Source organism: Acipenser ruthenus, chromosome 18 (genome assembly GCF_902713425.1).
Source record: "Acipenser ruthenus chromosome 18, fAciRut3.2 maternal haplotype, whole genome shotgun sequence".
Lineage (NCBI taxonomy): Eukaryota > Metazoa > Chordata > Actinopteri > Acipenseriformes > Acipenseridae > Acipenser > Acipenser ruthenus.
In genome coordinates this window covers 29341819-29357018 of record NC_081206.1, presented here as the reverse complement: position 1 = coordinate 29357018, position 15200 = coordinate 29341819, and the positions used below count along the sequence as shown (strand labels likewise).

General features: G+C 36.3%; 1 protein-coding gene across 7 annotated transcripts in view; it reads right to left on the bottom strand.

Moving 5' to 3' along the window:
- Nucleotides 1–15200, bottom strand: part of LOC117417066 (kinesin light chain 1) — a 36307-nt gene that overhangs the window by 5186 nt on the left and 15921 nt on the right. For 2 of the 7 annotated variants that reach the window (XM_058991920.1, XM_034028771.3), the window contains 8 exons: nucleotides 13832–14005; nucleotides 13282–13381; nucleotides 12747–12796; nucleotides 12545–12612; nucleotides 12182–12290; nucleotides 11632–11793; nucleotides 7056–7186; nucleotides 1820–1886 (listed from right to left, as the gene is read on the bottom strand). In XM_058991920.1, the coding sequence (XP_058847903.1) occupies nucleotides 1820–1886; nucleotides 7056–7186; nucleotides 11632–11793; nucleotides 12182–12290; nucleotides 12545–12612; nucleotides 12747–12796; nucleotides 13282–13381; nucleotides 13832–14005 (861 nt within the window). Of the gene's footprint in view, nucleotides 1–1819; nucleotides 1887–7055; nucleotides 7187–8470; nucleotides 9074–11631; nucleotides 11794–12181; nucleotides 12291–12544; nucleotides 12613–12746; nucleotides 12797–13281; nucleotides 13382–13831; nucleotides 14006–15200 lie in introns of those variants that run through there. The other 5 variants (XM_034028781.3, XM_034028790.3, XM_058991921.1 and 2 more) reach the window with 5 other exon arrangements.

Genomic DNA, 15200 nt, shown 5'->3' with positions numbered 1-15200 from the left:
AGCCCTTAGTTCGCTTCAGTTCCAGTGTTTTACTGTAAAAATGGTTGCACACACAGTACTGCCACAATTATTGTATTCATCTTTAGAAACAAGTAGTATTAATAGATGTGTGGTATTAACCCATTAAGTGCCATTGCCCTCATTTGAGGACAGGCTACTTTGTAATATTTTGGAGCATTTTTAACTGGCATTTACCTGTTATTTAAATGTTCTCTTTAATTGTATTGTTATTATAACTTACTCTAATTTAGAATTAGAATGTATCAAATTACAGTACATAAATACAGCTTGTGTTCTGATTTTTTTCAAAGAATTTAATTTGGAACTTAATGGGTTAATATATATATATATAAACTACTCTTAAAGTGTGGGCACCAAGTTGAATATTGAATGTTAAAAGACATTTGATTAATATCCCACAGGTTACACAGTAATGAATGTATTAGTAAATACAAAAGCACAGTTAGTTTGTGTATTTCCTATACCAGTAGTGATTTATTAGTGACCACAATGTTATCAATAAAAGTATTGTTAAGTTTTAATGGATTGTAGACTATCCTAGTACACAGTTTGTAAGGCATGCATTAGGCATTGTTGAATATAATGGCAAAGTACAGAATAACTGTTTCATTCACAAAACTGAATCAACAGAATTAGGAATGCAAATTACAGATACTTATTTTACGATTCTTATACATTTCTGAGCAAGTCTTATGCAACAGGCCCTTTGCAATAAAGTTAAGTTATTGGATTTAATATTTCAAATGTACAAATATTACAGAACTAATTACAAATGAAATCACTGCACTCCTCAAACAAGGAGACCATTTATAAACAGTAGCTGGGAGTAAAGTATTTAAATGAAAACTATAGCAAGTGTATAGAACTACAGGACAGGCACATTTAAAATGATGCCACCCCTAGTCACAATACAGAGCTACTGTAATAAAGGAAATGAAACATAAGTGTGTACGTTACTGTCATTAACTACCAGTATTCTTTATTTAATTACATTTAGGCTCAACAGATGCTGAATATAACTTACTACTACTACTAATAATAGATATTAAAATAAATTAAATAATTCATTTTTTCTACAGATCAGCAGTATTACTTCATGCATCTAAACCTAAAGAAAATATCTGCCCTTATCAATCCAATAACTCAACTTTAGGGTAGAAATCTGCAACCATTATCTTCTCCACAAACATTCCAAGGGTAACCTGCTGCATAATTGTATTGCATACCCAAGTAAATTTAGATTATCCAGTTAAAGTTATTGCTGTCTGAGAAATACGATATTCAGTACAAGAACCAATTTTCCAGTAGAGAACACAAACCCTAATAAAACCTAAAATTCTTGCTGATTCTACTTTTTGAAAATAGACCCCTGGTTATCAAAGCGGTTTATACGTTGGGGTTCAATTTGCTCTTCTTGTAAAAGGAAAACAGAACAGGAATTGTAGCCAACTAGTAAGAAATAATGTTGGAGGACTTTTCGGTTGTTAGCGTAGTCCTAGTAACACTTGTATTTGTATTTAATAAAAATGGTTCAAACTGCACAAAAAACACGCTTTTGTTCATAATAATAACATGCCTTCGGATGGAAATCATAGCTGCTGATCATTTCATTTCTATCATTTTAGTACTAGGTCATCCCTGTGCATTCCAACGTCAGTTTAGTCTTTCTCAGATACAGCAATAATCTGTAGGTATGCAATAAATACAATTGTTCATCAGTTGGACAGGTGTTGGAAATCTCCAATGCAGACCATGCCAATGATGTCTAAGAATAAAGAAAAATCAGAGAGCTCCTTACTTGAAAAGATTCTTCAGCAGCCTTGTCACCCGTGTTAAGAACATTCAAAGAACTGGCACGCTTCATGCTGCAACCAGGACAGTGACATGCAAGGATAAACCAATCAGAATCTCTGCAAACTAATTGACCATAATCAACACAAGCACACCACCATTGCTTTGCAAAGTTGTATGCTACTGTATACCCTCCGGCCACAGCACCTACAGAAACTCTGCTGGTGGATTGCTTTACAGGGTTAACCAAGTTAGTATAGATTGTTTTCTACTGATTGTACACTCATATTAGTAAACCTTTGTAGTTATTTTTCATTTTCTGTGATATATCAACTTAAGAAATAGGTTGGTGCCTTCTAAAATGACTTCAGAGACTACAACTTTAAAAAGTTTGCAGAGTTTAAAATTTAAAAAGAAGGGTTACTAATATGTACATGTAATAAACAGATTGTTACACTTTAGCACAGATTTAATGTGATTAGTTTGTTATAAGACAGAACTGATGATGCCAGGTTACTATGTTTAATAAACAAAGCATTCTTCTAAGATGAGAAACTAAATTGTGGGTTGTTTTGCATGATGTTACTTATTTCCAGCTGTATTTATACAGTGTATATGAATTGGTCCCAACTTGAAGTTGAAATTCACATTTTCAAGTTGTTTGATGGCTCGTTAGGCCAATTCTACAGTGCACATGTATGCTTATTTCACTTCGGGTTTGATATATTCTCTCACCAGTCTCTCTCCTCCCTTTGATTACTGCATGAATGCACAGCTTACACATTGTAATGATGCACAAAACCAGTAATGCTGTACAGTAAGTTCCAGGAATTCAAATGTACCGATGTAAGAACTCATTATATCTTATTAGAGTCATAGTAGGCTATTCTGGTTGTATGGTACTTTAGTCATAACTCTTAACCTTATCCTGACCAAAACAAGGCTCTCACATGCAACAGTGTGGATGCATGAAGAATAGAAGAGAGCTTTACATGAATTTGGTAAAATGCATTTTGGAGTTCACATCTCATTACATTTGTATTCACTATTTATTGGAAAGTGTTTGCCTATCCAGGGCACATCAGAGTTGCTAGTTTCTATGTTTTGCTAAAGTGCTTAACAGGGCCCATATCATATAAACCAGTCCCACTGCTCTTGTGTTTGTAAGAAAGGCTTGTAGCCTTGAAGTATGTTTCAAGCCACAAAAGTAAATTACTTGTATTGAACAGTTTTCTTTACATCATGAACAAAATACATTTTCCTTTTCATTCTTCCATTGTTACAACTATCAACCCCCTTCCAGAAAACAGAGCTGAGTGAACGAGCAGTGCATGTGCATCCTGTGCTGCACATCACTGTGTGTTCCCTATTAAAGTGGGACCCCAGGCAGCTTGTGGGGTTAATGTAACTCTGAGGGTTAAGCCTTTTTCACAATGAACCCCATGCCGATTTGTATAAGAGCATTGATAAAGTCAGCAGAGGAAGATCGATAGAAGTGAAGCAAAAAGAAAAACAGAATTATTATTTTCCACTGTCACTACAGACCCCCATTAGAGAAATTTCTTATTACTGATCCATGCCTTGTTTAATGCATGTGCCACATGGATACAAAATTAGCAGCCATGAAGAAACATATGAAGTGGTTAATAGAATTTCCCATTACGTTTCTATGCTGGTAGTCAGCATAGGTTTATGGTAGCATGTAGCAAGTGGGTTAGTGGGAAACTGGAGAGATGCCCAGCTTCAGTGTGTTGACAACCAAACCAGCTTCATGCGCCTGTAGATTTTGTTTTGTACATATCAGATTTAATATCATTGCATTGTTATAGAAAGTTACACTGCACTAGCAGGATGCAATGCTTCTCATTTCAATTATAGACCTAAGGTCTTCCATATCAATCAAATTGTTCTTGTAACATTTCCAATTAATTTGAAATCGAGAGGGCAAAATAAAGTAAGATTTTTTACCACGAAAGAAATGCAAGATGCAGAGGTGCTTCCGGACTCCATTATAATAAACAGTGTGCACGGCTACAAGACAGCTAGACATCCTTAATCATATCATGAAAGTTGAGTTCAAGTACCAGCCTTGTGTGGTTCTGTATCAGAAAGGCCAGCTATTAAAAGGTGTAGATAATTTATAAGGAGCCCAAGCGTAAGGCAAGTATAAAGTAAAGGCCAGTGCAGTTGAGGCAGCAGACGTGCGGTTTTCATTCAGCTGGACCACTGACATAAAACTGGAAAAAATACCACCCCTTCTACTACTGCTGGAGGATCATGGGTAGGTGCTCTCAAGCCCCTTTTACATTTTTGTTTAAAAATCAAATTAAGAAATTAGATTTGCTTTGTAAAAAAAAGTCAATCAATACTAAAATTTGATATTTCAAGCATGAAATGCCGAGATATGCTTACCAGGTTTTGCACAAATGTCATGGTAACCACATTTTAGTGCCCCTGTGTCTTGAACATTTTTCATTTAAAATCAAAAAGATAAAAGTAGTTCTTCTTACATTAGGGGTTGATTTCATAAACCCGTACCCTGCCTGCCGAGAGATAAGCCACACCTAGATTTTTTTTAAACCAATTTTACCAGATCACAGAATCCACCAGGACTGAATGAACTCAAGTCATCCTGGATTCCCAAGTGCTGTAAAACACAAAAATCCAGCTGTGGTTTATCCGGACGGGGTACAAAGTTTAACAAATCAACTGCTTTTCGCAAATAAAATGTAAAAGCATTTATGTAGTATATAATGTGCATGCATGTCTTAATGGGGTAAAATAATGAAATGGATATATAAATAAAACAGAGAGTGTTAATGTTTTGGAAAGCAGACAGTGTTAAAATAGTCTAGCATAACCAAAAGGACACAACCAAAAAGAGTTAAAAGAATGGGATGACATGCATTATTCATGCAATTGCTGTTGGAAGTAATTTATTTGTGTTAAATAAGTACATTAAAATGTTACAATATATAGATATTGAAATAAATGACTTTCATGCAGATCCAACATACATCACCAACTCTCCAAAGACAAAAATAAAAAAATAATAAAAAAAAAAATGGCATGAGTTTCAGAACCCAAAATAATAAAAATACACAAAAACACCAAGCTAGAACATTTTGTAAAAATACAGCTGTTTTACACTTCACGTTGTCTTGCTCATAAGCTGCTGTCAAAGTTTATACAACTGAAACAAACTGAACAATATAAATGAGAATAGACTTAAGTGGGTAGTGAAAAACCTTTTACCTAAAAACAATTATAAGGAAACAAAATTTGTTCCAAAATGTTCTTTCACAGATGTTCTTATTCAAATAATACTAAACCAGCAGCTTAACAGCAAGACAACAACTCACACAATGGAGAAAAAATTATAATAAACCATATAAAGACAAAAACTTAAAATGTAAATAGAAAACCCTTTGGAAACAAAAAGACAGTTTAATGATATATATATATATATATATACAAATATATATAGATATATATATAGATATATATATATATATATATATATATATATATATATATATATATATCACACACACACACATACATATATACACATATATATATATAGACACACATATATATACATATATATATTACGCACACACACACACACGCATTTTCTCATCACAGCATTTTTGGTGTAAAACAGTTCGTTAAATACAAATAAATGCTAACCCACTTTATAACATTTTTGTCTTAGTTGGGGAGGCAACTCATCATGCGTGTCAGATTTTTTGCAGTGGATTTGAAGCTTGAAAACCTTAAATGCTTCAACTCAACAGAACTTGGTCTCCATGCTAACGAGGTTTATTTGAAATCATGGACATCTCATAGAACAGAGCTGGAATACTGTGACAGGTGACGAAGCCATGTGTATTTAATACAGTCCGTCGGAGCTGCTGGCAGCTTCAGTGAGGTAGTTTCAACGTGCTCAAATGTCAACTTGGCATACAGAGGTTACTGTTATTAACAGAGGTTATTTTGTAAAACACAGATTGGTTTCCTACAAATGAATTACCCTAAATAGTGAACTTATTAGGGTTTTTAAATATTCAGTCAAACACTTCACTATAGGCATATATAAAACTGTGACTACCCTGTTATCAACTAGTGCCCTGGCTAACATTATTTTGAGACTACTGGACTGTATGAAACGGAAACACACCTTAAATGGCGTTGTTAATACCTTGGTCAGCAGGTGGATAATGTGTCTGGTTTGTGGAACACTGGTCTTCATCTACATTGTGGAGCTGCTTTTTTGGCACTGGCTTAAAATGCAACACTGAAGAATGTTTTTTTCAAAATGATCTTAATTCTTCAGGATAAAAACACCAATTTGGCAACATTTAACGGAAATCATAACACTTGTAAACAAAAAAAAAATATATATATATATATATATATATATATATATATAGAGTGCATTTTGTTTTCTCCACAGAATTGCAAGTTAAAAAAAAAAAAACACAACCACAACGCAAAAGAAAGAGACATTCATTCAGTTGAGCATCAGTCTTCAAATGTGGCAGAACAGACTTGTCATTCATTTTTTAAAAATCAACACAATAAAATCAGTAAGTAGAGCATCTCATATCAAGTGAATAAAATATGCCCAAACCTTTACATTATTAAACAGTTATTATTTCAAGATTCTTTAAACCTGAACGGTATTAAGCAAAATAAGTATCTTCAGAGAATGGCAGAACAGTAATTCACGTGCCGTGCTGATGGAAATCTTATTCCCATGCTAACACTGAGACCAGCACTGCATGCTCTACTACTGCAGCTCTTGGGTTTGATCAAAGATTTTCTAATCACGCTATAGTCTGAGCCACCAAGTCAAATTTGCATCCTGTCTCAAGGCATTTGATTTTAAGGTGACAGGCCTGTCACACGACTAGCCCAAGGAGGATCTGATATTGGGGTGCCACTCCAAACAGACTCTTACTTTAGCTGTCAGCAGTATGCCAATGTTACGCTAGAGACCCTCCCTCGATCAAAGCTTGAATTATTTTAATGGATCAGCCCTATGGATCGATTAAACAGTGTGCATTGTCTTGGCCACACTGGACAGGTACCACTTGGCCAGTTCAAAAGCTAAACTGGGTTTCTTCAAAGCTATAGCAGTGATTTGCAGTAGCCGTCGTCAACGACCATAAGAACAAACCACCAAGGGAATGCAAGCTGACATACAGCACCAGCACAGCTAGGAAACGGATAATTACCCCGGGTTCTTTGGCTCACTGTCCCGTGAACCTCCTCCTTTCAGCTTTCTAACCAGTTTTTCACTGCTGCGTCTAATCGAGGCGCGCAGTTTGCTGAAGGAGCCGCTGCGTTTCAGGGATCCTGTGCCGTCCTGCAGAGAGATTGAAGATGGGTAAATACACCACTACATTAACTGGGTCTCTTCAACACACATTCTCTCCAAGATCCACTTTTCACAGGGGTGCCCTGGACTTTAGCAGTAGCAAAGATATTTGAAATGTTAATACTAAAAACTTGTAGCAAAGCATTTTAGAAAAAAGCAACCTTGAAAAGCAGATGAAGATTTGCCCCTTTCAGCTTTACCCTTGGGGGAGATCGGATGCGTTTCCAAAGTGCCCTTGGTGTAGTGAGACCGACGAGATTAACTGGCCATCCTTGTGAATGCACGCCACCAACAAGATATATAACTGCCAAGTTCAAGGTAAACTGGTGTTGTAAATCTTCAGGATCATTCTGTACATACTTTCAGTTCTCTACTGGGGTTTCGGGTTATTTAGAAAACAAAAGTGCTGTCTTTATATGTGGGGCTGCAAAAACCAAATAAGCAACTATGATTTAGTTTTTCACTTAGGATTCATTTTTAAAAATCATTGTAGTGCTCGGACCTGTAAAAATGCGCATCTTAATCTCTTAGGATATAATGTGGTAGCAAATTAGATTATGGGGCACACAACCATTTCATAACATAATGCAAATTCCAATGCCTCCTGTTCTTTCAGGGTAACTACTGGTTTGTAATTGCATGTAAGTGGCCTGTTCCACTGTTTAACTATGTAATTACATCAGCTAACAGGATATTGCTCAATGCTATCTCTATAGAATTACACACCAGCTCTCCTGCATGACCAAGAGGCATTGGTAATTACCAAGTTCTTACAATGCATTGGCGATGCATGCTGCCCCCTAATGAACATTGGGCTCCATATTCTATTTGATCAACAGAAACGAACAACAGTTTTAAAAATTCTGAAGCAGGCATTTTGCAGGCCTCACCTACTTAAATTCATTGGCATATCATCAACATGGCACAGACTGAAAAAACTTCAGTTCAGTTGTATTGCTGAAGTGGCATGATCTTAAAAGAACGGATTTCAAAGATATTAGCCTCCGCCTCTACAGTGATACATGGAAAGAAAAGTACTGTATAAACAATGGGCAGGGGAGATCATCAAGCTAGGTTCTAAAATGAAGGCTGAAAAACCCACATGTGTGTTTGTTTATATGAGTAAGTAACTTTTTGAACTATAACTGCTTGATACATGTAAGGGAGCAGTCAACAAGAGCTGGTAAATCTTTATTGAAGCACAAAGATTTACTGTAAGCAGAACACGAAGGAAATAAGATCACAAAAGCAGACCACAGACACAAGCACAGGTCAGTTAAGAGTGAGTTTTATTAGAAGTTAAGAAAAAGACACAAATACACAAATCACAAGACATTTAAGAGATTAGTAGGAGAAGAGGATATTTCACAAGGCAGTTTTTTTTATAATTATTTTTATTTTGGAACTGTAGTGAGTATTGTGAAATAACTGTAATCACACATATTTAAAACTTGTTTGACAATTTACAGAATCAAACACCAACAGCACATATCCCTAGTCAAACAGCTTATCTGTACAGGTTTACGATCATGCCATTTATATCTCTGTTTTATTAGTTAACTTGTTACCACACCAAATAACTAGTAAGATTACGAATCCTTTACTTATATTACACAGTAATCTATTGCGACAACTAGTTGTGAAATCGGTAGATTGCAGGACCACACAATGCCTGGTACAGCTACATGTGGTCAGTGAAAGGAAATGCTGTTTTTAATAGTTAGTTATAATTATGGCAGAGCAACAGTCAACACAGAAGAATGCAGGAATGGCTTAAGACACAGCAGGCAGAACTGGCGACAGAAGTGAAAGCTTGAAGATGGTGTGCACCCTTCATGCAGAGGACAGTTTAAGAATCACAAAAGGCATCTAGGACTGCCAGACGGGAACAAGAAGAGAGGGAGAGAGAGAGAAAAAGAGAACACAGTGAAACTGTTTTCTCACGTTCAACCATTTCATTTGACAGAAACAGTATTTTCACAGGTGAACCATCGCTAGTTGGGCTATAGTAAGGTAAGTGTCTTCACAGTGTATAGAGAAGAGGACACCTTGGATGCCTGCTAAGTAATAAACAGCATTTAAAAGAGCAACGTGGTATGGGTTATCTTAACGAACGTGTTTCTATTATTGAACATTTTCTTTTCCATTGACTGTGATTGACTGTGACTTTCAGGCTAGTGCTCATTTATGAGACATTATTTCAGGTCACAAGTTTAAAGTATGTGTTCCCTCAATGTATGTTGCAGTTGTCGTCCCCCCCCCCCCCCCCCAATTTAAAAAGGCGAATTTAATGTCTGACCGAGCAAAGAAAAAACAGCACAGGATATTGCAATTTTGTCAAATACACCTTACTCAATTAAAAGCATCAAAACAGAACACTTACATATATCTTAAAAAAACAAAGCTCCGTCTTTTAAGCTTTAACTAAAAAGGCATGCAAAGCAAATGTATACTACCTCTATGCCTAGCGCATCTGAAATCTTGCTAGTATCACATTGCAAGTAAAAGATCACTAATTGCAAATTCTTCTGTTTTACATCTCAAGGGCATGCCTGATTCCAATAAGCCTTTTCTACAATCAGCTTAGTTTCTAAATGTTTATCTTCCCAATGCATGTGGACCAACACATACCAGTTACTGGAACAGTTAACAAACCACTGCTTTCTACACTGCATTAACTTTGCAAAAATGTTTTTAGACCATGATTTCAGGATCAAGTAATAAATGTATTAATACAACACATAAATATGTAACTAAAATAGGCTACAAAAGATCTCCAAAAAAAAAAAGTACAAATAGGTACTTTAAACCACATGATGCAGTAGGTTAATGAAGCAACAGCCATCATGCAAAACAGAAGTTTCACAGTGAAATACTGTTTGTTATTTTTTCAATATTTGAATCAGAGAAAGGAACATCGTCATTTGGACAAAGCAATGCATGCTCAAGGAAGCACAGACAGACAGACAGACAGACATATTCAGGTGTACAGTACACAGTTCCAACACAGAGATAGCATGCACAAGGACGGCTTCTGCCTTGTTCATTACATCATCAGGTTTGAGAGACGAGTCTTTAAAAGATGCTGATTGGTTGTCAAGGCTGTTGCTGGGGAGAGCAGTACTATTCTACGGTATGCCAGAGTGACTGAACAGCATGGAGCTCTCCTGCACACTAACAAGGGTTCAGCTGTAGTTGATGCACAAAATACATCTTAGAGTATGCACTGGTATTACATTTCAAGTTACTAAAAAACTACAAGCAGATAAAAATATTTCTAATGTTTAAAAAGTATGCCACTGCTATTTGAACAGCAACAATCTCTCCTGCATATAAACTATGCTAAAAGATTGAGTTATGAAAGAGTCTTAAGTTCTTTGTACTATACTACATTGACACTAAACAGTACTCATCTGAATTTAGTAGGAGAGAGGAGTTGTTTATGAGTCATAAAACTACAACTAATGATGCTATTTGCTGGATTAAATGTCTATACCTTTTCGCGCAAGTACTTAATACTGCAACACCAAGCAAAAAAAGAATGTATTAATTTTGTCTTCATCTGTATAGTAACATTTTGTTAGTATGAATTAGTATGTTAAGACATAAGATTTACTGGAGTTCTTTTAAAAGGGCACATTGCATTATACCAGGACAGTCAATCAGCATTAGGTTTGAAGAGAACACATGTCACATATTCCTAAACGCATAATAAAAAGGACTGTGTCATAAACCCAAGCTAAGCCAATCTCCCTTACCGTTTTCTATTCATGAATATAAATGTAGTACATCCATTTAACACAGTCCCTTTGAACTGACAGATTAATACATTCCTTTAAGGTTTTAATACAAGTCAAATGAGTTTCTATCCCCCCAGGAACAACAAACCCCAAAACAATATCCTCGCCATTCACTCCATCTGTGGACCGCTGATGTAAATACGCTCCAATGTGGACCTCTTTTCTAGGGGTGTAATGATGCATCAGGTTCCGATAAATTGTATCGGAATAGCGGGGCGTATCATGAACCATGTTCAAAAGCACTACATAGCCAATTGCAGTACAATTGCAAATGGTTCTTCAATGATAAATACATGGGATTTATATGTGGTATGACTACATTACCTCTTAACGTGATACATATCATAATCTGCATAGTATCATGCTCTTGGTGTACCGTTGCATAGTATTTCTTACTATATTTACTCTGGTTTATAAAAGGGGTTTGTAAGGTGCATCAAAATAATTCATGTACAGTTAGATCATTCAAAATCAACCCCACCTCCAGTCCCTCTTCATCCACTGATGTGGGATATGAATGGATTAAGGAGGATATCGTTTCTGCACACCCCAGTTTAAGTGGAGACGGTAGGGATCTTTTCTCCCTGCTGTAGACGGGGAGAGGTAAAGTTCTGGACTGTGTACTGTACTTACCCCATTCCACTCCACGCTCATACTCACTTCTTCCCCTCCGTCAGGCCCGCTCTCGTATTTTACCACGTCCATGGTGAGGCTCTCCCGGCTTCGCCTCTTCTCAATGCTCTCTGGGTCGTTTAACACTTCGGCCACTCGCTGTTTGTGGGCATTATCAAGACCCTGAAGACCACCGACACACACAGAGCTGTTAACTGCATGCATCTATACTACTATAACTACTAAATGACATTTACTATTTAACCTGGTGTAAAATGTACCTGTTACTGTAATATATAGGCATAATCACACACAGCCTTTTACATTAACCGTGCAGCAATGAGGACCATTTGCTTTAGGCAATGGGACAAACTAGTAAATTGGAGATTTTTTTAAAACACAGCCCTTCAGAAAACTGTTTGAACTGACCACACTGTCACTTGGATTAAAATTGCAGAATGCGCAGATTAGCAACATTGATGTTTTTCTGGTTAATTAAAACTAGGAGTGGAAAAATGAGGGAAAGCAATATATAATAATACCCGTCCTGACACATCCTGCTAGGACTTGCCTGCTTTCGAGATCTCATCGCTGCCTCCTCCAATGTCTCAGCCGCCTCAAACTTGCCTTGACGTCTGTAAAGTGCCCCCAGGTTCTTCAGAGTGGTGGTCACAGTGGGACTGATGCAGGGATTAAAAAAAGAGAAGAGAACACAGAAAAGGGATATTACAATAAATTTCACAGATTATACTTTGTTCTTTAAGTAGGATTCATGGTTGTAAACTTCTTTAACATTGCAGGACTGTATACAGATCCAAAAGACTGTTAAACTAAACTAATTATATTTATCTTTCGGTCAAGGTACTTGCTGTTGAAAGGGTTAAAAAAAAAAACCCAAAAAACAAGTAAACGTCTATTTGTATACATGACTGACCTGTCCACCTTACAAGCTTTATACCAGCCGCCATACTCCCCAAACATTGAGCCATCCTTCTGTTTGCCCTAAAGAGAACAAATGTACAAGGATCAATTTTGATAAAAAAAATAATATTGTAATCAAGCACACAAGTTCCTCCCATTAGCGTAGAGTAACCCATATTTTGTATTCCTGCATTAAGAAAGAATATATTTCTTACCTTACATTCTTCTCTTTCTTCAGCATGCATCCAGATGGGTTTATTTTCATCTGAAAATAATAATAATAATAATAATATTAATAATAATAATCAATTAGTTGTACATTCTTTGACTTCATTTACAATAAGTTGATCAGCTTAGGTCGATAAAGGCCAAAAGTTCAAACCATTCATATAATTACGGTAACTAATATACAGGCACATTTCTTCAAACTTTCTTTAATATTAAAAAAAATCATAATAAATTTAACTGCAGAGAAAAAGTGTCAAAGTAAAAGACAACCGAACGCAGTTGGCATCGGATGGACTGTATTGTAACTGCAGTTGAGCTGACCTGTAACCACACTGTAACAGCAATGTGTCTGATCAATATTTCACTGTTCTTGCAGCAGATTAAAAGCACTTCTCAGGTTTACTCCACTTCCAAGGCTGTTTCCTACAGAGACTGCTGGATCCCAGCCAAGGATGCAGTGCGCCTGCGCTTCATTTCAAGATAGAACAATCTAATTACTGACAGTTTAAGAAAACATCTTACCATCTACTGATCCAAACTCCCTCTCGTGAGCTCTTGTGAGGATCTCTTTGTACAGAGTTTCTGCCTGCTTAAATTTGCCTTGCTTGAGGTAGCACGAGGCCTGCAAAAGGAAAAGATGAAATATCATTATGCATTATCAATAATTAAAAAGCAGAAGGGGTAGGGGTTGGTTTAAAAGTATTTAAACGTGTCTGGGATCTTGATTATTTTATGCCACTGTTTGCAGAATCTTGCAAAGGGATTAGGTGTCAGTGGTGCCGATCTTAGTCATCCAATATGATTAGCATTACTTTAATTAAACTTCACCAAGGGTGTAGCAGTGTGTGTGTGTGTGTGTGTGTGTGTGCGCGTGTGCGTGCGTGCGTGTGATCCAGTGAGGTCGTCCTCAAAGCAATGACACCGTCGGCAAAAAAAAGTAACCTTTTCAGGTAGATACTCAGCTCGGATCCAGATATTGGACTTACAATAAAACATGGGTACGAGAAAACGTCTTAATTAGTCTACACATTTAAAGCCCCGGGAGTTTCAGCCTGGTCTTGGCATCACTTACCAAGTTGTTCTTTGTTTTTGCCACATTAGGGTCATCAGGTCCTAACTTGGTCTGATAGATTTCTAGTGCACGCTGGTAGTAATACTCTACTTCTTCGTATTTGCCCTGGTTCTGGCATAGCAAAGCCAAGTTGTTCAGTTGCTTAGCAACATCTGGATGGTCTTTGCCTAGAACCTAAACAGAAAATACAGTTATTATAAAAGGTTTGCATATAGCCTTTCCACTCAAACAGATCTTGTTGGACCAGTTTCAACGGCAGCTATGACTAACCAATGCAACAGCATTTTATTTCACAGCTAATCCTTATGTCAAAACTAGGGGAACAGGGTGTGGAAACCACTCCTTAAAATACAGAACCCAACCCCTGTAAATATAAAATGGGGCCAGCAGTATCATGAAAAAGTAGATCCCCATGACCTAGGTCTATAATAGGTCTATAAGCAAGCCTTTCTGATACCGTACTCTCAGTAAACTTACTCTCATCGCAATTTGGCTACTTGGTTCTCTAGATAACGATTTCTTGTTCGTTTCCTAATGTGATTTTATTTGTATTCATTTCACAATAAATGAGGGCAATTCACTTCAGAACAGGGCCCTGTGAATTATGTAGGAAATGCTTGCTAGAACATTACATTAAAACTACTTTGTCCAAAATAATGTGGATGAACTCCAAATGCAATTAATACATTAAAAGAAAGGGGCTTGTCTAAATTCCTGAATAATTCAGAGCACGATGTTGCAGAAACGTGAGTCTTTAAAAGCAAGATTAACTGTTACTTATAATGGTCGAGTGTGTTTTTATAAGAACGGACGGGGGTATTGCTCAATTACATCCTGAAACTGTAACCCTTTTTCAGAATCAGAGAAAACTAACCCTACCAAGCCACAGCTGCAGGGCTTTTTAAACTGCAAGGTTTCTCTTTCTGCAAAAAAATGATAACAGCAAGCGTTTCAAAGGGCTTTGGCAAACTGTCAGCTCAATTTTAAAGCTCACATTTTCAACATCTTTATCAAACTATAATTCAAAAGACCAGAAACAAATATATGATGAGCAGAAAGAAGTTCTGAACTCACAGCTAACAAAAAAATAATAAAAAACAAGTAATAATTGTAACTCTAAAGTTAAATGATTATAACCTTGTGATGAAACATTCTCCATAATGTATATGTCATATGCTGTAAAAGTTATTGGAATAAAAAAAAAAAAGCCATTTTAACTGATAACTAAGATTTTTATATTACTGTATTCTGAATAAAACACCACCTTCAAATTACAAAATACATTCAACAGCCACAAAAAAGATGCTTAAATACAAAAATATATGAATTTTAACAATCTTGTAATTGGTAGAACGAGTTGGAATTTTAA